General features: G+C 53.5%; 3 protein-coding genes across 14 annotated transcripts in view; 2 read left to right on the top strand and 1 right to left on the bottom strand.

The window, feature by feature from the left end:
* The window catches only part of CUNH11orf80 (chromosome unknown C11orf80 homolog), a 58,162-nt gene extending 52,194 nt beyond the window's left edge, over positions 1–5,968 (top strand). The window contains exons 13-14 of the mRNA XM_025046209.1: positions 4,299–4,374; positions 5,617–5,968. Coding sequence (XP_024901977.1) covers positions 4,299–4,374; positions 5,617–5,930 — 390 coding nt within the window. The 3' untranslated portion in view covers positions 5,931–5,968. The remainder of the gene's footprint in view (positions 1–4,298; positions 4,375–5,616) is intronic.
* Positions 5,969–6,124: 156 nt separating this feature from the next.
* On the top strand, positions 6,125–9,283 carry RCE1 (Ras converting CAAX endopeptidase 1). Of its 4 annotated transcripts, none has more exons than XM_006911039.3 (8): positions 6,125–6,346; positions 6,482–6,584; positions 6,676–6,759; positions 7,023–7,101; positions 7,632–7,799; positions 7,929–8,000; positions 8,271–8,333; positions 8,622–9,283. In XM_006911039.3, exons 1-8 carry the CDS (start codon positions 6,162–6,164, stop codon positions 8,855–8,857), a joined length of 990 nt encoding a protein of 329 aa, XP_006911101.1. In that variant the 5' UTR covers positions 6,125–6,161; the 3' UTR covers positions 8,858–9,283. The 4 variants fall into 4 exon arrangements, with proteins under 4 accessions (XP_006911101.1, XP_006911099.1, XP_015444111.1 ...); XM_006911038.3 differs by having other exon boundaries at positions 6,319–6,346; positions 6,680–6,759; XM_006911037.3 differs by lacking the exon at positions 6,676–6,759.
* A 1,681-nt stretch (positions 9,284–10,964) lies between these two features.
* Positions 10,965–18,815, bottom strand: part of PC (pyruvate carboxylase) — a 93,709-nt gene continuing 85,858 nt past the window's right edge. For all 9 annotated transcript variants that reach the window (XM_015588871.2, XM_015588877.2, XM_015588875.2 and 6 more), the window contains 12 exons: positions 16,118–16,262; positions 15,723–15,812; positions 15,416–15,637; positions 14,562–14,718; positions 13,716–13,956; positions 13,465–13,576; positions 13,127–13,264; positions 12,664–12,908; positions 12,400–12,579; positions 12,065–12,313; positions 11,650–11,790; positions 10,965–11,573 (listed from right to left, as the gene is read on the bottom strand). In XM_015588871.2, coding sequence (XP_015444357.1) covers positions 11,325–11,573; positions 11,650–11,790; positions 12,065–12,313; positions 12,400–12,579; positions 12,664–12,908; positions 13,127–13,264; positions 13,465–13,576; positions 13,716–13,956; positions 14,562–14,718; positions 15,416–15,637; positions 15,723–15,812; positions 16,118–16,262 — 2,169 coding nt within the window. In that variant the 3' untranslated portion in view covers positions 10,965–11,324. The remainder of the gene's footprint in view (positions 11,574–11,649; positions 11,791–12,064; positions 12,314–12,399; positions 12,580–12,663; positions 12,909–13,126; positions 13,265–13,464; positions 13,577–13,715; positions 13,957–14,561; positions 14,719–15,415; positions 15,638–15,722; positions 15,813–16,117; positions 16,263–18,815) is intronic.

Genomic DNA, 18,815 nt, shown 5'->3' with positions numbered 1-18,815 from the left:
GAGTGATTATTAAGGACAGAAGATTCTTTTGAGGGTGATAGACACATTCATTATCTTGATTGTGGTGATGGTTTCGCAAGTATGTACATATGTTAAAATTTAATCAAATTGTACATTTTATATATATGCAGTTTATTGTTTATATGCAAGTTATATCTCAAACTTGTTATAAAAAAATTATAGACACTGTTTATAAGAGAATAACAGGGCCTTTAGCACTTCTGCTTTTCTCTCCCTCCCCTACTTTTGCTTGCCTACTTGGATGGAGAAGTTTAGGTGCCTAGGCACCAAAGGATCACAGCATCTCATTGATTTGCCTATCCTCCTCTGCTTTGTAGTTAAAAGGCAGAGGGCAGCAGTGAATCTCCTGTAAATGCTCTTTTTACCACACCTTTTTCCATGGCTATTTGTACCTTTCAGGAGGCACCTTCCTAGGAATGCATCTGCTGTTCCTTTCAGCTGGCTCACTGCAGATCGCTTGCTGGTTTGCCCACAACTTTAGCAAATAAAAGTGAATGCCCACTGTTATCAGTTCCCTATGGATGCTATAGTAAATTATCACAAATTTGAAAAAATAAATTTATCCGTTTTTGAGTACAGAAGTTGGAAATCAAGGTGTTGGCAGGGCCACACTTCCTCCAAAGGCTCTAAGGGAGAACCCTTCCTTAATCTTTCCAGCTCTAGCAGCTCGAGATATTCCTTGGCTTGTGGCCATATCACTCTAATCTCTGTCTCCATCTTCATATAGCCTTTCCCTTTTGTCTCTCAGATTTTCCTCTGCCTTTCTCTAAATGACACCTGTCACTGCTTTAGGGCCTACTTTAGTCACGATGATCTTCTGTTAACATCCTTAATTACATCTGCAAAGATCCCTTTTCCAAATAAGGTTACATTCACAGGTTTTGGGGTTTAAGACTTGGAGATATCTTTGAGGGGGCTACTTGAACACTATTCAATTCAGACAGCCATCTGCATCTTTAGATTTCTAGGGATAGGTTCTGGGTAAAGCATATGCCATTATCATAGGACCTGGGATACATAGGATCTAGAAGGATCTAGAAGTATTTCAGCCAGTGAAGTCCTTTGGCTTGGGTCTGCTTGATATCCCAGTGAGATCTCAAAAGGATATGACTTCTTTTGCCCCGTTCTGTTGCCATAGTGATCACTCATAGCCCATTCATAGCCCCATAACTGGGCAGATGGCTAGTGAACCTAACTAAGGTCTTACCTGTAGTCATAGGTCTTGAAAGGAACACTTATTGAATCCCTAATCTGTGTCAAGATTTTCACTTTACTCTCCACCAATATCCTATAAGGTAGACTGTAGTTTTCCCATTTTATAGATGAAGAAACCAGTTAGGGAACTTTTCTAATTTGCTCAGAATCACACAGTCAGCAAAAGACAAGGCTAAGATGTGTACTGAGGTCTCCTGGCTCCGTAGCCTAGAAACATTGTTGCCATATAGGACTGGATCACAAGTGCAGAGAAGATGAGAGATCCAAGGCCACTCAAGATCATTACTGTTTCTCTCTGATAATGGCCAGTTAGTGATAAATAACTTGTTAGTGGCACAAGAGTGGCACCCAGTGGCTTCGGCTAAAAACTGCAAGATCAATGATAGGTCAAATTCTTTTACCTCTAGACCAACCAGTCCCTCAATTTCTATTTCTCAACAGGTAAAGTAGAATAGCTGACTTCGAGTAATTCAGAATAAAACCATCTATGGCTATTATATAGCTTATGGAGAATGGAAGAAATGAGAGAATATGTTTTTAGAGCATTATAGAATAAGTTCAGGGAACAGTCATGCCAGGAGTAGAGATTTTCAGCCTGGGTGTTGGAGCAGGACAGTGGGCTATGAAGCAGTAGACAAGATAGTGTTCCAGGGCTTAATGTCATAGATGTGTGCAGGGACTGGAAACTTAAACCCAGAATAAGCAGGAGCAGTAACAGGGAGGCACTTTCTAAGGAAAAGTATTGTTCCCTAGGGGCAGTGGGGAAGACCAGAACTAAATGTCCTTAAGGGGACCTGTTGAGCGGTGTGCAGGGCTCCCCTAGGGCTCAGAGCTTTATTTCTGAATGTGGGTATTTCCTTGGTGAGACCAATTTCAAGGTAGGAGAAAAGTTTGTCTATTACATGAGATTTTCCAGGCTAGAATGAAGTAAAACAATAAGCTTTCTCTCAGGAAAAAAAAAATGTTTGGAAATTTTTGTAATACTCTATTTCACTCCTTTAGGGCCATCTTTACAACCTTTCTGTTCCTTGGAATGTAATTACTTAGAAATTGAAACTTACTTTAGTAAACAATATATGATAGAATATTTTTTGAGCTATAACTCATGTACCATAAAATTTACCATTTTAAATTGTACAATTCAGTGGTTTTAAGTATATTACTGTGTTGTGCAGTCATCACCAGTAAATTCTAGAATATCTCCGTCATGCCAAAAAGAAAATCTCATTTGCAGTCATTCCCAAGTCTCCCACCTCCCATTCCCTGCCAACCACTAATCTACTTACCATCTCTATGGATCTGCCCATACTGGGTATTTCATATAAATAGAATCATACAACAAATGGTTTTTTGTGTCCGACTTCATTTAGCATATTTTCAAGGTTCATCCATGTTGTAACATGTAACAATACTGCATTCTTTTTTTACGGTTGGACAATATTCCATTTTATAGATATACAGCAGTTCCCTCTTATCCTTGGGGGATACGTTCCAAGACCTCCAGTGGATGCCTGAAACCACAGGTCATACTGAACCCTATATATACACCGTTTTTCCCTATACATGCATTCCTTGTCATTTAAAGGAATTAACTTATCGATTTACTAAGTAAAATAAAGGCTACTTGAACACAAGCACCATGATACCATGATATTCAGTCTGATAGCTGAGATGGCTACTATGTGACTAATGAGCAGGTAGCACCTACAGCCTGGTGACACGGACAAAGGGATGATGCATGTCCCAGTGGAATGGAGAGGCAACGTGAGATTTCATCAGGCTACTCAGAATGGTGTGCAATTTAAAACTTAACAAATTGCCTATTTCTTGAATTTTCCATGTAATTTTTTGGACTGCAGTTGACCTTGGGTAACTGAAACTATATGAAAGTGAAACCATGGATAATGTGGGATTACTGTACCACATTTTTTTCCTCCATCAGTTGATGGACATTTGTGTTATTTCCATTTTTTGGCTATTATGAATAATGTTACTATGAATATTTTTGTGTGGACACGTTTGTATCTTTTTGGGTATATACCTATGAGAGTTGCTGGGTCGTGTAACTGAGGAACTTCTAAACTGTTTTCCAAACTAGCTGTACCATTTTACTTTCCCACTGGTACTGTATAAAGGTTTCAGATTTTCTGTATCCTCACCAACAGTTGTTATCGCCTATTATTATTACCATCATAGTGGGGGTAAACCATCTAATAGTGGTTTTGATTTGCATTTCCTTAATGCAAATGATGTTGAGCATCTTTTCATGTGCATATTGGCCATCTGTAACTCTTCTTTGGAGAAATGTCTATTCAAATCCTTTGGCAACCCAATTTTGAATTGGGTTATTTTATTGTTGAATTATAAATTCTTTATTTTGGATACAAGTTCCTTATCAGATATGATTTGCAAATATTTTTTTCCCATTCCTGTGCTGACTTTGCATTTTCTCTATAGTGTCCACTGAAGCACAAAAATTTTTAATTTTGATAAAGAGGGTATCTATTTTTATACACTTATATTCTTAAAAAACAAGGAGCTAAGAGGATTGGTTTCTGATCTTAGTACCTTTGTTTCTCTGTACAAATTGAACTGTGTTGCAAGGCTGTGAAAGGCTACTGAGACTATAAAAGGTGCCCTGTGGCTTCCCAGGTTTGACCTAGTCAGTCATTTGTTGAGCATCTACCCTGTGCAAGCTGTAAAGAGATGTAGGCATGATGAACCTTACCTTTCAAGGAATGTAAGATGTAGAAAATGGACATCCACATATAAAAATGATGAACAGGGGCATGCAGTGCATACTGCAGAGCCCGAGGAATGGGGCCGACAGGAGGGGACAGGAGTCCAGAGGAGGCAGGAAATGCTGGAGTGAGCTTCAAAAGCTACAGTGGAAGGAAGCCTTGAAAGTTGGGGGCTGGGTTAGGGGGATTCACATGAGCCAGGAATTAAGCGGGTGAGGGTAGATAGCCCTGTGAGATAAAAAAAGCCACCAGGCACACTCATCTCACTGGGGCCCACTCACGCTTCTGCAAAACTAACGGGACTTCTAATTTCTTAAGCAGCTGCTCCCAGAGAAAAATGATGCAGAGGAAAACACAGAAGATACACATGAGAGCAGCAGCCTGGAGCTCCTTGCAGGTAAGGGTTTAGCTTTTCAGGTGAGCTCTGGATCAAAGTTGGGAAGTAAAAAAGCATGACTTCGGGCTTTCAAACTGTACCTTCCAGGACAGTGTCCTGGGATTTGGTTGGCTCCCAACGCTTGTGTGGGTGTTCTGGGGTAGCAAGAGGCGTTCCATTCCAAAAGCTAGTATAATAGGACTAGAAATTTGTTTGCAGGTACAGATAGATGCATGATGGGATGGGACCCTGAATCGAGTTGGTTCCTTCACGTCTTTTCATCATTATATGTTGATGCTGTGGCTCTCCCTGGTTTTGATTGCTGCTGTTTGGGGCTCTGGAGGCTGTTCCTGGACGCAGACACCATTTCAACCTTGATATGTGTTATGTGGAGGTGTCAGTGTGTGATGTGATGGTGATCATACTGAAGTCTTCCCCCCTCCAATACTTAAACAGCATTCAGGGGCAGCAGCGGCAGGCGTGTATGTGTATATGGCTGGAAATAACCATAGTTACTGGTGCTTGAACCTGCAATGGTATAGGTGCCAAGCACCATTCTAAACTTTTTAAATGTATTGATGCTCTTCAATCTCAAAATAATCCTATGAGGTGTAAGTACTATTCTGATTTTACAGATGAGGAAACCTGAGGCCCAGAGATGTCAAACTTACCAGAGGTCACGCAGCTAATAAATGGTAGAGCCAGAATTCAAACCCAGGCAGCTTGGCTCATCTGTCTCTAAAAGAGCCAGACTAGCAGGGATGCACTGTGTGATAAAACAGTGCTTTAAATTTGTAAAAAATAAAATAAAAATAAATAAATAAATTTGCACAAGTAAGTCAGGTTTATAGTAGGAGGGCGGCCTATAGGCACTGCCTCATGCAGTGTGAGCAGCAATGGGAGAGGTGAGGCCAGCTTTCTGGCAAGGTGACCAGCCTCGCAGGGGAGAAGCTGGATAGTACAGACTCCACGAAGAATTTGTGTGCAGTGAGCCCCGAGTGAGAGTTTGGTACAATCCCAGATGCCGTTTCCCAGGCCCTGCTCAAGGGGGATAGGGAGACCGTGAACCATTCTGCAGCCTCAGCCTGTACCTGGAGAGCGGGAGCTGCCAGGCTTTGATCTGGACCGGACCTGATGAGAGGGTTCTGAGGTAGGAAGGCTGACAGAGCTGGCCCCAGCTCCTCCCTTTCTCCCAGGAATCCCCCAAGGGTCTGTCTGGCCCAGGACCGTGGGAGTAAGATAAGTGAGTCTGTTTTCTCCTAGGGACCAGCGGGCAAACAGAAAGCAAGAGGCTCAAGAAGGGCAGCCTCCATCAGGTCGTGGAGGAGACGCAGGCTTTCCACGCTGCCAGGGTCCCGGGCCCGTCAGAGGCGGCCCCACGCCGTGCGGAGACCCCCGCGGCCTCCCTGGCCCCCAGCAGAAGCAGGGCGGGCCCCGGGGGCGGCCTGGAGGTAACCTGGCGAGGGCTGCACAGGAGGGGCGGGAAACTGGGCTCGCTGAGAGGTCCTCCCGCCGGTCGTCTTTCCCGCAGGACGCGCTGTGGCTGCAGGAGGTCTCCAACCTGTCGGAGTGGTTGAGTCCCGGCCCTTGAGCTGAGCCCTCTCCTCGCGCGTCCACGACGGCCGGATGGCTGCAGGGGCCACGCGTTGCCGAAGTTCAATAAACTTACTCCTCCGACGCCTGGTGTGTCTCTGTCGGGGCGGGGCCGGGAATCCGCGCCGCCAGATGGCGTCACCCCAGCTTCCCGCAGGCGCGGTCCGAGTGGCGGCGGGATTGCGTCACTGGTGAGCGCCGCGGGTCCGGGCGCGATGGCGGCGCTGGGCGGGGACGGACTGCGCCTGCTGTCGGTGCCGCGGCCTGAGCGGCAACCGGAGTCGGCAGCTCTGGGCGGTCCGGGCCCCGGGCTGTGCTGCTGGGTGTCCGTGTTCTCCTGCCTCAGCCTCGCCTGCTCCTACGTGGGCAGCCTCTACGTCTGGAAGAGCGAGCTGCCTCGGTGCGGGGGCTGCGCGCGGCAGGAAGCCGCGCCTCCGCGGGGCGGGGTTGTGGGCGGGGCTTGGGCGAATCGGGGGCGGGGTCGCGCTGTCAGGCGGCGGCAGTGGGCTCCCTGAACTTTCTGTCTTCTTCGTAGGGACCACCCTGCCGTCATCAAGCGGCGCTTCACCAGTGTCCTGGTGGTGTCCAGCCTCTCGCCCCTCTGCGTACTACTCTGGAGGGAACTCACAGGCATCCAGGTGCGAAGGAGGCGGGGCAGAGGGCAACGGGAGAGATCTCAGCGGGTTTGGGGGAGGAAGCAAGACTGATGCCCCCTTTCCTGTGGCTCAGCCAGGCACATCCCTGCTCAGCCTGATGGGCTTCAGACTGGAGGGCATTTTCCCAGCAGCACTGCTGCCCCTGCTGCTGACCATGGTGAGCCCCTCTCTCCTTCCTTATCTCCTTTGTTGGCAGCATGATGCTCCTTTCTGTGACCCTTTTTCTTATCTTGATTGTGTCCAGTTTTTGAGTGATGGGAGATAGGAACTGTAAGATGGCTCGAGGCCCTTGGATCTGCATGGGGGGGCAATTCAGGATGAGCACTGGAAGCTTGAAGTCTCATGAAGCCTTGTCTGGGTAAGGGCAGTGGATTATGATTTAAGCCTTCCTTTTGATTGCTCTCGTTTTTCTGCCTCCAGATTCTTTTTCTGGGCCCACTTATGCAACTCTCTATGGATTGCCCCTGTGACCTGGCAGATGGGTTGAAGGTTGTCTTAGGTGAGTCCTCAAAGCTGAGGGGAAAAGTAGGCACAGGCAGTCCAGAACAAAGGCATTCCTCGGGCTCACGGTGGGACTTGAACATGTGAAGTGAGATGTTGTGTTTCCTCATCAGTAAAATGGGGACATGTAGCGGGAGGCCTCAAAGAGTTGGCCCCTGGTATCCAAGGAGCCTTCTAGGGACCTCCAGCAGTACTTGGTGTGGACTAGAGAGCATTGGCCGCTGCTTCCCCTAACTTTTGGCCACTCCAAACTAAAGCTGGTCTTGGACACATTTTGATATTTCCAGAGTTTACTACCAGGATATCCTGCTTCAGCTACTAATGCCTTTCTGTTCCGTTCTCTCGAGACATTGCCTTAAGGTGGACTTGATAAACAAAGCTCTACCCTTACCTGTTCTCAGGAGTATTGATGCCTAACCTGAGTTTGTCCAGGAACAGGGTGTGGGAGAGGGGCCCTTGTGGCCTCTAAGGACGGTCTTTCTGTTCAATAACTCGTCACTCACTGCTTATTCTGAATCTCCTCTCTAGCCCCTCGCTCCTGGGCCCGCTGCCTCACGGACATGCGTTGGCTGCGGAACCAGGTGATTGCACCCCTGACAGAGGAGCTGGTGTTCCGGGCCTGCATGCTGCCCATGTTAGCACCGTGTACAGGCCTGGGCCCTGCTGTGTTCACCTGCCCACTTTTCTTTGGAGTTGGTGAGTCTGTCCAGCCTGGTCCTGTTGAGATGTTCCCAGCATGAGAGCTGAGAATGGGGATTAGGGACACGGGTAGGGTCTGTAGGGCAGGCTGGGAGGAATGTGACATGGTTCTCGCTTTCCTTTCAGCCCATTTTCACCACATTTTTGAGCAGCTTCGTTTCCGCCAGAGCAGTGTGGGGAGCATCTTCTTGTCTGCCGGTGAGTCCTAGAGAGCGTGCCTGGGGCAGTCCTGGGTTAGGGTGTGTGAGGGTGTCCCTGATGGCCACTCTGGAGGGATAGTTGGGAACAGTACTATAGTATTTGGAGGGGCTTCTGACCATGGGAGTTGGGGTGTAGAGGACAGCCATAGGTGCTGGGGCAGGCAGCCACCGCCCCCAGGGGGAAGGGGATGTCCCTGGCGGATGGGTGTGCAGTGCTGGGACAGGAAGGGCATACAGGTGTGGTCACTCGCGGCCTCCCCGTCTCCAGCGTTCCAGTTCTCCTACACAGCTGTCTTCGGTGCCTACACTGCTTTCCTCTTCATCCGCACAGGTTGGTCCTCAGTCTCTCATGGGTCCCCGGGGGCTCAGGGGCCCACAAGAATGGGTGGGAGAATGGGAAGCCTGTGTTTATTCTAGGAGTGACGTTTGTTTTTTTTTTAACCACAGTCCTGGGGCCCTCAGCGTGGTGAGGTCTGAGAGGTAGAAGGAAGCAGAAGCCATGGTGTGTGGGTGGATGTGTGGGGCATCGGTCCCTTTTCAGGGGATGAGGATCATTAGCCCTGGAAGGGCCCGCAGAGGTGATGGGGCTGCTCCGTGAGCTGCTGTCTCCCCTCCCCAGGACACCTGATTGGGCCAGTTCTCTGCCACTCCTTCTGCAATTATATGGGCTTTCCTGCTGTGTGCGCAGCCCTGGAGCATCCACAGAGGCGGCCCCTGCTGGCTGGCTATGCCTTGGGTGTAGGACTCTTCCTGCTTCTGCTCCAGCCCCTCACGGACCCCAAGCTCTACGGCAGTCTTCCCCTTTGTGTGCTTTTGGAGCGGGCAGGGGACTCAGAGGCTCCCCTGTGCTCCTGACGCATGCTTCTTTACACACTTGTGTGAACTCTCATGGGGCTCCCCAGCCCCTCCCCGTCCAGGGGTACTGCAGGGGAGGAGTTGGCCAGGGTCCCCGAGATCTCAGGAATTTTTGTAGGGGATTGAAGCCAGAGCTAGTTGAATCCCAGGGACCAAGAGAAAGGAGCAGCTACCCAAGGGTGCGGCCCCTCTCTAGAGGGGGTTGAGGAGCAGCGGGGAGTGAGGGGACAAGGAGCAGGTCCCAGGAGCCATGCACTCCCTTCCTCATTTTGGACTACTGCTTCTCTGAGCTCCTCTGCCCCTGAAAAGCTGCTGGGGGTGGGATTTACAGAACCCCTGCCCTCAACTTCCCAGGGTTTTCTCATTGTCTTTTTGCATCAGGACTTTGTATTGGGATATTAAAGAGATTTAACTTGGGTAACATGGCCTTGGACCTTCGGGAATTTAGTCTATTTGGGATCTTGGGAGTATGCCCACTATCTCTGCCAGCTGCCTTGGATACTAACCTCTGGGCAGGTCAGCCTGGTAAGAACAGTTACCTGGTATGGGGCAGGATGAGGGGGCCTTTGGCTGCCTTGGGTCTTATAGCTTCCTCCTTCCTGAGCCAGGCCCCAGGTTCTAGCACAGGTGAGCCTAGAACTGCAGGTACCAGGTGTGAGCCCACCACATCATGGGGCCTGTAACTTGGCTTCCAGTGTCGGGAAGTGAGACCCAGGGCCCTGACTCCAGCAATGGAGCCTGCAGCCTGTGTCCTGAGAGGGTGGAAGGTCCACTATGGGGCCTTCACCAGGATCTCCCCATGCCTACCAGTGTACATTACACAAGAAATAGGTCCAAATGGAAGAGGAACCAGCTCAGAGTCACCTGAGAGTAGAGGCTTTCCTGGCTCTTTCTACATTGGACCTCTGCCACCGTGTTGTTTGTGTGGTCTCTGGAGGAACCTGGGACAAAGGCTGCAGCCCTGGGAGCAGCCGCAACCCTGCTGAGCAACACTGACTCAAGGTTCGTTCTTAGAATCCTGTCTTCTCTTCTCATGTGTTGCGAATGGCTTTCAGGTCCTATTCCAGACTCAAGGGAGGGTATTGAGTCCCCTTCCCTCGGGCTGGTGGTTGGAGGAGAGGAAACATGCGCAGTCACTCCCCTGGCACCCCCAGGTTGGCCATGACTAAAACTGTGTTCACTTGGATCTAAAAGGGCATCTTGACAGTCACACACGAACTTTGCTAGCAAGTTCTGTGCAGCAGCTATCAGAGAGGCAGAGCGGGTGAGCATGGGCCCATTCAGAGGGTACCTGTGGGATCTTGGAGTCCAAGGAGGAGGAAGCCCAGGCTCATCCCAGGAGCACTGGCTGACAGGGGGCTGGGATGGTTCCCTGGAGTGTTGGGGTATCTGGGTCCTACCGCTCCCCTTTCCCATGCTCCTGCTCCACCTTTCACCTCACTGGCCATCCTCACCTTTGCGGTGGGCAGCAGTACAGTGGTGCAAGCAGGGCAAGAGGACGGGGGCTCAGGATTAGGATGCTCCTGCGAGTGCTCGTGGGGCGTGGGCAGAATTAGATCCAGGGACTCTGAATCCAGTGCACTCACCTCTCCCCAGAATCCTCACACCCAAAAGTTCCCACATCCAGGGTCTCAGCCACCTCCCAGAAGGTGGTGCCTGTTTGCGTCCAGACCTGAACGAATGGGGTGGGAGGTAGGCCCTGGGTTTAGAAGGTCAAGCAGTGTGGCTGGAAAGCAAGTCCACCGACAGTCTGGGTTTGAACCCTCTCTTACTAGCTGTGGGGTCCTGGACAAGTCACTTAACCTTCCTGTGGCTCCATTTCTGTGTCCATGCAATGGGTGAAGTTTGATTCCCTGAATTAATTACGTGTCAGGTGCTTAGAACAGTCCCTCCACCCCACCTCGCCCTTAAGCTCTCAGTAACAACTAGCTAATCCTGTTTGGGGTGTGTATACAGGAGGCATTCTGGCAGCTTAAACCAAGGCCACTGTCATCCTCGCACTGTCATCTTCCTCCAAGGAGGAAGATCCAACTAGCCTGGGGAGTCAAGAGGCAGCCCTGCCCCTCTGCCAAATGGCACACAGGTGGGCTGCAAAGGACCCGGCATGGAAGGCAGGAAAAGCCAGTTTTATTGAGCAAAGTTCTCAGGATCTGGGACTTAGGTCTCCCCCAAGGAGGTCAGACCCCTGAACCTGCTCCCGCGGATCCTAGGCCCACCGTGGCCTATAGTCTCCAGCAAGGATAGGACCCTCACTTGGCAAGAGGTGAATATGTGAGTGTCCACCAGCAGGGAAAAGAGAGATGGCTGGAGAAAGGAAATGGGCCACCACGGGCAGTGTCTCTTGCCACAAGCAGCTGAGGACAGGAACTCCAGGGTCAGGCACTGGCTAGCCCGGGCCTGCCCTGGCAGCACAGCATCTCTAGAAGGCTTGGGGTGGGGATGGCCAGCCTGCGAGTCTGGGGCAAGGTCACTCAATTTCCAGGATGAGGTCGTCACCCTCCAGTATCATGTCCTTGGTTACGTGGATCTTGCGGACAGTGCCCTCCATGGGTGAAGTCACCACAGTCTCCATCTTCATGGCACTGAGCACACACAGGGGCTGACCTTTGGCCACCTTGGCCCCTGCCGCCACCTTGATGTCTATCACCTTTCCAGGCATGGGTGCCCCGATCTGGCCCTTCACATCCTTTAGGGCCTTGGGGTGGAAGTGCATCTCCTGAACAGGGCAGAGGGGACATGAGACACCAGGCCCCTCCTGTCCCACCACCTAGCCAGTGTAGGGGGAACTGTACCTTCATGGCCTGAGTGTCCTTGACCAGAATGGACCGCAGCTGTCCATTGAGCTCGAAGAAGACCTGCCTCTGTCCAGTCCGGTTCAGGTCAGTTATGGCCAGGGCTTTGATGTGCAGCGTCTTGCCCCTCTCCAGCTCCACCTGCAGGAGAAAGTGGAAGCGCAGAGCTGGGGGGCAGGTGGGAGGGGAGTAGCTCCTGACCAAGTCCCAGGCAAGTCCCTCCACCTTGAGTCTCAGCTCCTCAACTTATAAAGGCCTAGCTCCCCAGTTTCCCAAGTGTACTTTGTGCACTCATAGCTCTCGGGGCTGGTGACGGCCAAGCCAAAGTCTGGAGCGCTAGATGTACTGGGGTCCTTAGGGAAGTGGGGGCGGGGGGTCTTGGAGTGGAGTGTATGTAGGTGCCAGAGCCACTGACCTCAAACTCCTCTGCGATTTTGGGTCCCTGAAGGAAGAGGCGGGTATTGAGGCTATCCAGGGGACCAAAGGTAGCAGTGAAGTCCTTGAAGTTGGAAAAGACTTCGGGGTAGATGGCTGCGGAGAGCACGTCCTCTGGGGTCATCTCCTCTCCGTGCCGCTCTGTCAGCTCCTTCTCTAGCGCCTGCAGATCCAGGGGAGGGATGGAGGCTCCGGGCCGCCCCTCCACCCTTGGCAGGTCCTTTAGCACCTGGGGACAGAGCAGAGGGTCAGGCACGATTCCCGCCCCCACCCCCGCCTCACACTGGGCCAGGCTGTCCCCACCTTGGTCCCTACCTTGGAGCGAAGGGGCTCAGGGAATCCCCCGTGGGGGATGCCGATGTAGCCCTGCAGAAACTCCACCACGGAGCGGGGGAAGGACAGCTCTTCTGCCTGGGCCTCAGCCACTGCTCTGGTCAACCCATTCTGCACCATGAACTGGGCTAGGTCCCCCACGATCTTGGAGGAGGGTGTCACCTAAGGAGAAGAGCCCCTGGGTTAGGGTGCCAGGTACCTTATGGAGGTACCGAAGCCGGGGTAAGGGCACTTGGCCTGGCTCACCTTGATGAGATCACCAAGCATCTGGTTGGCTTCCACGTAGGCCTTCTTGACCTCCTTGAACCTGGAGCCAAGCCCCATGCTGTGTGCCTGGAAGTGCAGGTTGGTGTACTGGCCCCCTGGGATCTCATTCTCATACACGTCCGAATTGCCAGACTTCATGGTGGCCGTGCAGTCAAAGGCCGCATACAGTCCCCGGGTCCCCTCCCAGTACTCACTATAGTCAAACACGCGCTCCAGGGGCACCCCTGCAGGGAGACCAGAGGCAGGGGAGAGCTTGGGAATGTGCCAAACTCTCAGCTGCTCTTCCCAGGACCCTGGGGCCAGCTCAGGTCCCATCTCAGCTTGAGTGATAGGAAGCAGGACCAGGCAAGAGCATCTGGATTCTAGGATATGCCAGACTGCTGGGACTGATGGGGGCTGTGGCTTTGAAAGGGAGGAGGCCACGGGCTGCTGCTCTTCCTACCTGTTTCTAGGGGAGTGCCTTGGGTGCAGGCCACCAAGGCCCCCATACTGGGCTGTGAAGTCATCCCAGACATGGCATCAGCTGCCACATCCACCACATCGGCCCCGGCCTGGGCACAGGCCAGCATGGTTGCCACACCTGCCCCTGACGTGTCGTGGGTGTGGATGTGCAGTGGGAGGTCGGGGAAGCGGTCCCGGAGAGAGCTGACCAGCATGGTGCAGGCTGCTGGCTTCAGCAGCCCTGCCATATCCTGGGGGAAGAGGAGAGACAAAGGTGGTAAGAGGAGGACCCGATGTGTGCATGGTGGGGAGATGAGGGGCAAAGCATGGTTGCCACACCTGCCCCTGACGTGTCGTGGGTGTGGATGTGCAGTGGGAGGTCGGGGAAGCGGTCCCGGAGAGAGCTGACCAGCATGGTGCAGGCTGCTGGCTTCAGCAGCCCTGCCATATCCTGGGGGAAGAGGAGAGACAAAGGTGGTAAGAGGAGGACCCGATGTGTGCATGGTGGGGAGATGAGGGGCAAAGGTGTTAGGGAGGCGGGGGGGGGGATGGGAAAGTGGGACTGCTGGAGGTGGGCTGGGCCCAGGCACCTTGATGCACAGGATGTGGGTGCCGGCTCGCACCAGCTCTTCTGCCAAGTCCATGTAGTACTGCAGCGAGTATTTGGTGCGGCTGGGGTTGGCCACGTCACCCGTGTAGGAGATGGCAGCCTCCACCACGCCTCCAGCACTGCCTACTGCCTCCATGCCCAGCAGTAAATTGGGCAGGTAGTTGAGGGAGTCAAAGACCCGGAAGACATCCATGCCATTCTCCTTGGCCACCTCACAGAACCTGAGTGGGTAGGAGAGCCCGGGGTTAGCCCCATCCTCACTCCCTGCTGCACCTCCTTCTCAAGCTCCTGGCCCCCCTGTGGTCCCTGGGGGATGAGTTCTGAGGGTCTGGCCTGGCAGGAATCGTGGTACCCACAGGATCAGTGGGAGCGGGGCACCACAGTGTGGACAAGACCTTTCCTACAAGCAGCTGGGCTGGGCAGGGTCTCCCCAGAGGCATCTGGCACAGAGCTGTCCTATGCTGGTTGTGCCCAGGTCAGAAGGATTAGATTAGCTGGGGATTCTTTGCAAAGGACTGGCAGGCTGAGGGAGAAAGAGCACTGAACGGGGAGTCCTGATGCTGGGTTCTGCCCCAGCTCTACACCGTGTGGCCTGGGACAAGTCACCTGCCTTCGTGGGGCCTCTCTGCCCCATGATCTAGAAGCCCTTCCAGTTCTCTGACTACATTTCTACACTTCATGATATTTCCAATAGCAGCCCTCACTGGGTGCAGCTACCGGAAGGCTTGGTTTCGAGCCTGCTGTGGGGAGCACAGGCCACTGCAGTGTGGCCTGGCACCTGCTGGGCCATGCTGTATGGTATCTACCCACCCAACCCCAGGCTCACTTGAAGACCACATTGTCGGGGTAGTTGGTGTAGCCCACGGCATTGGCCCCCCGCAGCAGCATCTGGAACGGGATGTTGGGGATGAGCTCCCGGAGCTCCTGCAGACGCCGCCAAGGGCACTCGTACAGGAAGCGCATCGCAACGTCAAACGTGGCTCCTGTACAGTGACCGAGAAGCCCAGGTCAGCCCCAAACACCCAGGGGACCCCACCACACCCTGCAGCTCGGTGGCCTGAGGCTCTGGCCCTAATGCCAGGTCCTGCTTATCTTCAGGGTCCCTCACATTCCCATGCAGCCCCCCATAGGCTTTTTCCTTTGCTGATCTCGGCAGCTCAGCTCACTGTTCTCTCTGTGCCTGCTCTGACAGCTCCCAGTGCATTCTCTGTGCTGTAAGTCAGTGGTCCCCAACCTTTGTGGCACCAGGGACTGGGGCTCCTATGAGAATCTAATGCCTGATGATCTGAGGTGGAGCTGAGGCGGTGATGCTGGCGCTGGGGAGCAGCTGCAAATACAGATGAAGCTTTGCTCGCTGGCCCGCCGCTCACCTCTCCAGTTCCTAACAGGCCACGGACCAGAAATGGTCCATGGTCCAAGGTTTGGGGACCCCTGCTATAGTTAACAGACTGACCCTGAGCCGCCTGGGTCTCAGCTCTGGTCTTGTGCCTGGCACCAGGCCTGACCAGAGTGGGCCCCAGTCACTTTGCTGAACAAAACGCACACTGTGCCGCCTCCATTTCTCACTGGTTCCCTCAATGTCAGCGTCTCCAGCTTCTAGAGTCTCCAGCGGCCTGACGACACTGTGGGCGCCTAATTCTTCCAAGCGCGGCCCCACATTTCAGCCCTCCTCCAGCCTACCTCCCCAGTTCTCTATGCTGAAGAGCTTGCTGAAGTTGTGGGCAACATAGGGGGCGATCTTTTTGAGGTCATGGGTTCGCACACGAGTGGCCAGCAGTGACTGGTGGGCATCCCTGAAGGTCGTGTCCATCAGCAGCAGCCCCTGGTGGTTCCTCACTGCTCGAGCAAAGCCCTCGGGCCCCTCCTGCAGCAGGATGTCTCTGAAGCCAGCCGGGGGCGGGCCTAGGGAAGACCAGGCCTGAGCACTCACTCTGCAGGCGGCAACCTCCTGTCTCCCCCATGAGTTGGCAGAATGGGTCTCACCTACCTATAGGCACTGCAGGGATAATGGGGTCTGTGGGGCTGGGATTGGTCTTAACAGGGATTGGGGTGGTCGGGCCGTTCACCATGACATGTCCTGTGGAGAGAGTGGGCAGCAGGTCAGGCAGGCCGGGCAGAGTCTGAGTTGAGGGCAGGAGTGAGAGTAGGTGGGCTCGGGGATGAGGGGACTCCTCCAGGATCCCTAGTCCTCCAGCTGGCCCCTGTCCTCTCCAAAGCTAGGCAGTGGAGACCTACTGAGGGCCACATAGATAGAAAAGAGGGGTCTCTAAGATCAGGAGCAAGGAAGGTGGGAGGGCAGGTGGGGGTGCTAGGAAACTCTCTGGGCAGGGGACCAGGAGCAAGGCATCTGGGGGGTAGGGCAGGGCAGTCTCGGGGCCAGACCGAGGTAGTACAGCAGCTTCTGGGCCCGGTTCTGTGCGGGCCGCAGCTGGAATAGCTCCGGGTTCTCGTCAATGAACTGGGTGTCCACGGTGCCTGCCAGGAACTGCTGGTTGTTGAGCACATTCTGCAGGAAGGGGATGTTGGTCTGCAGGACAGAGGTGGGTGGGAGGGTGTCACCATGCAGCAAAGACAGGAAAGGAGAAGCAGCTGAAGGTGTCACCTGGCCAGCACAGCTTCCCAAATTCCCCAGGACGCCATGCTCCCTGTGGAGTGGCATTTCCCCATTTCCTCACCACCACCTCCCCCTTCTGGCAGAGTCCCCTAAGCTGTCAGGGGGCTGAGCCTGCTTCCTCCTTGCTCACCCCAGATCATGTGCTGACTCCCACCTCCTCCTTCCTCAGGGATCTGAAAACAAGCACCTCCACACCTCCCACAGCAAAGAAAACGGATGAGGGCTTCCCACAGCGAGAGTGGCATGTAGCCGCCACCCCCTGCACACAGAACACACGGCCACGCCCTGGCAGGCTAAGGCCCCTCCTCATGGCTAAATCCATGGGCATTTTCCCGCCCTTCTAACAGCTCCACCTGCCATTCCCTCCCCGGGCTTCCAAGACATCTTGCCCTCCTCCTTCTCCCTGGTCACCAGTGGGGACTCCTTTTATCCCTGGAGGATGGAGTCATCAGGGCTGTCACTGGGCTGCTTCTCATACAGTACACTCTCCCTGATTGGCCTCACCCTTGGCCTCCGGCTCCAGAATCAGGACCCCAAAGTGGAAACGCCTCCTGGGCATCTCTCCTTGTGTGTCCCTCGCATAAGCTCAAGTCTAAAAACAGCTTCCCTCACCCTGTTCTCCTCTGCCTTCCAGGGTGCCTCACTGTCCACCTGGTTGCCAAAACCTACGGTCCATCATCCTCACCACCCACTCCTCCCATGTCACTGGTCAAGCCGGGTGATTCTGCCGTAGCCATTTCTAGCCGATCCAAACTTGCCTTGTGCTCACACCTCACCTTTGCACCTGCCTGGTATGCTTTTCTTGGAAATCAGGTTAAAGGCCTCACCGCCCGCCCTAACCACAGAGCTGACACCCCTTTCTAGTTAGGCCTCCATGGGACCAGTCTCAGAAAGCTTCTCCCTCAGCCTCACCATCTTTTGGCTACATTCCTCACACACCTTTAAGTGTTTTGGGGAGCAGGGGTACTGTCTGAGATACCTGTGTCCATGTGTTTCATGCACACAGACCCTGAGTTCTGCTTATTAAATGGCAAGGTGATGGCATGAAGCTGGGGCAGGGCGAGTCCAACCGAGAGGCTGCGTGGGGGCCTGGGAACCAGTGCTAAGAGATGTCCCATGACATGAGGCCATGTGGCTGAGATTCCTGTGTGTGTGCCTGTGACCACATAGCTATAGCCCTGGCTATCACTTCAGAGAAATCATCTCCATGTGTCACCCATTCATGATCTGTTGGTACCTTCGGTAGGGGGCTCCAGGCCCAGCATGGACTGCTGTGCCCCGTGGCTGCTCCAAGAGATTCTACCTGTCCCCCTAAGGTTCCCTATTGCCTGAAGGCCTAGGTGGAAGGCCGCCTCCCCCACCAGCATCCCACAGGTGGTCACTGCAGAGTGGGACCCAGCCAACATTGCCTCATGCCTGTCTGGAGTGACAGGTGAGCCTGTCCCTGAGATTAGTCCCTGCCCCTCCTAAAGACATGAGGACATTTCAACTGGGCCAAGGCATGGTATTTGAGAACAGAAAACCAGTTAAACCATCTAAAGAACCTAGAAGTGCACAAGGGTGAGAAAGATCCTCAGAGGCTTCCCCTTTCAGGCTCTGCTTTTCCCTTCTGTAGCCCCCTCCCCCTCTGCTCCGCGGGGGCAGGAGCCAGGCCGATCTGGTTCCTGATGTGCCCTAACTCCCAGCACAGGGCAGCACATGGTAGATGCTAGCAACATGTCTTTAGTGAAAAAACATTTTTGATGGGCAGAATAGGAACAAAGGACTAGCAGATGCCACTGAGCGTCACAGTTGACCCCGTGCTAGGATCCAATGCCTTCATTTGACAAATTCCACAGCTGAGGTCCTGGGAGTGGCAACAGTGAGAAAGGCTGCCAGCTGCCAGGTGACTACGCCCCCCAGAGGCTGCGTCGTTTCCTCTCCTCTCACCGGGCGTAGTAGATAAGTACATACGATTGATACCCCTTGGTCTAGATGAGGAAATTGTTTCAGTGGTGAAATAATTTGCCCAAGGTTACCTGCTGTGCCAGGCAGGATTACAGTTCAGTTTGTTTCCGAGTTCCCACCCACCAAGCCCCTAGGACTCAGGCCACGTAGCCTGCGGAGTAGGAGATACCCCAGGGGTTTGGCGACTTCCCTTGTTTCAAAACTGGGCGAACCACTACGAAGAGCCAGGGTGTCCCACCTGGTTCTGAGCCCTCAGCGCTCGCACCCCAGCCCTGGCTCTCGGAGGCAGGAAGCTGGGGCCTCCTCACCAACCAGGAGCCCATCCTCCGCTGAGCCTAGCTAATCCCAGGCGGCCCTCCCAGGGAAAGGGCCCGGCAGAGCCAAAGCGGGAGGGAGGGGCTGCAGGCAGGCGAAGACCACTGACGCACAGCTTCAAACGGCGTGCCTCCGCCGGCCTGCTGGGAAACCACGCTGCGCAGACCAATCGGGCCGGAGGCGGAGACCGGTTGGCTCCCGAGC

The sequence above is a fragment of the Pteropus alecto genome, unplaced genomic scaffold (genome assembly GCF_000325575.1).
Source record: "Pteropus alecto unplaced genomic scaffold, ASM32557v1 scaffold43, whole genome shotgun sequence".
NCBI lineage: Eukaryota > Metazoa > Chordata > Mammalia > Chiroptera > Pteropodidae > Pteropus > Pteropus alecto.
This window is presented reverse-complemented; position numbering and strand designations above follow the sequence as displayed.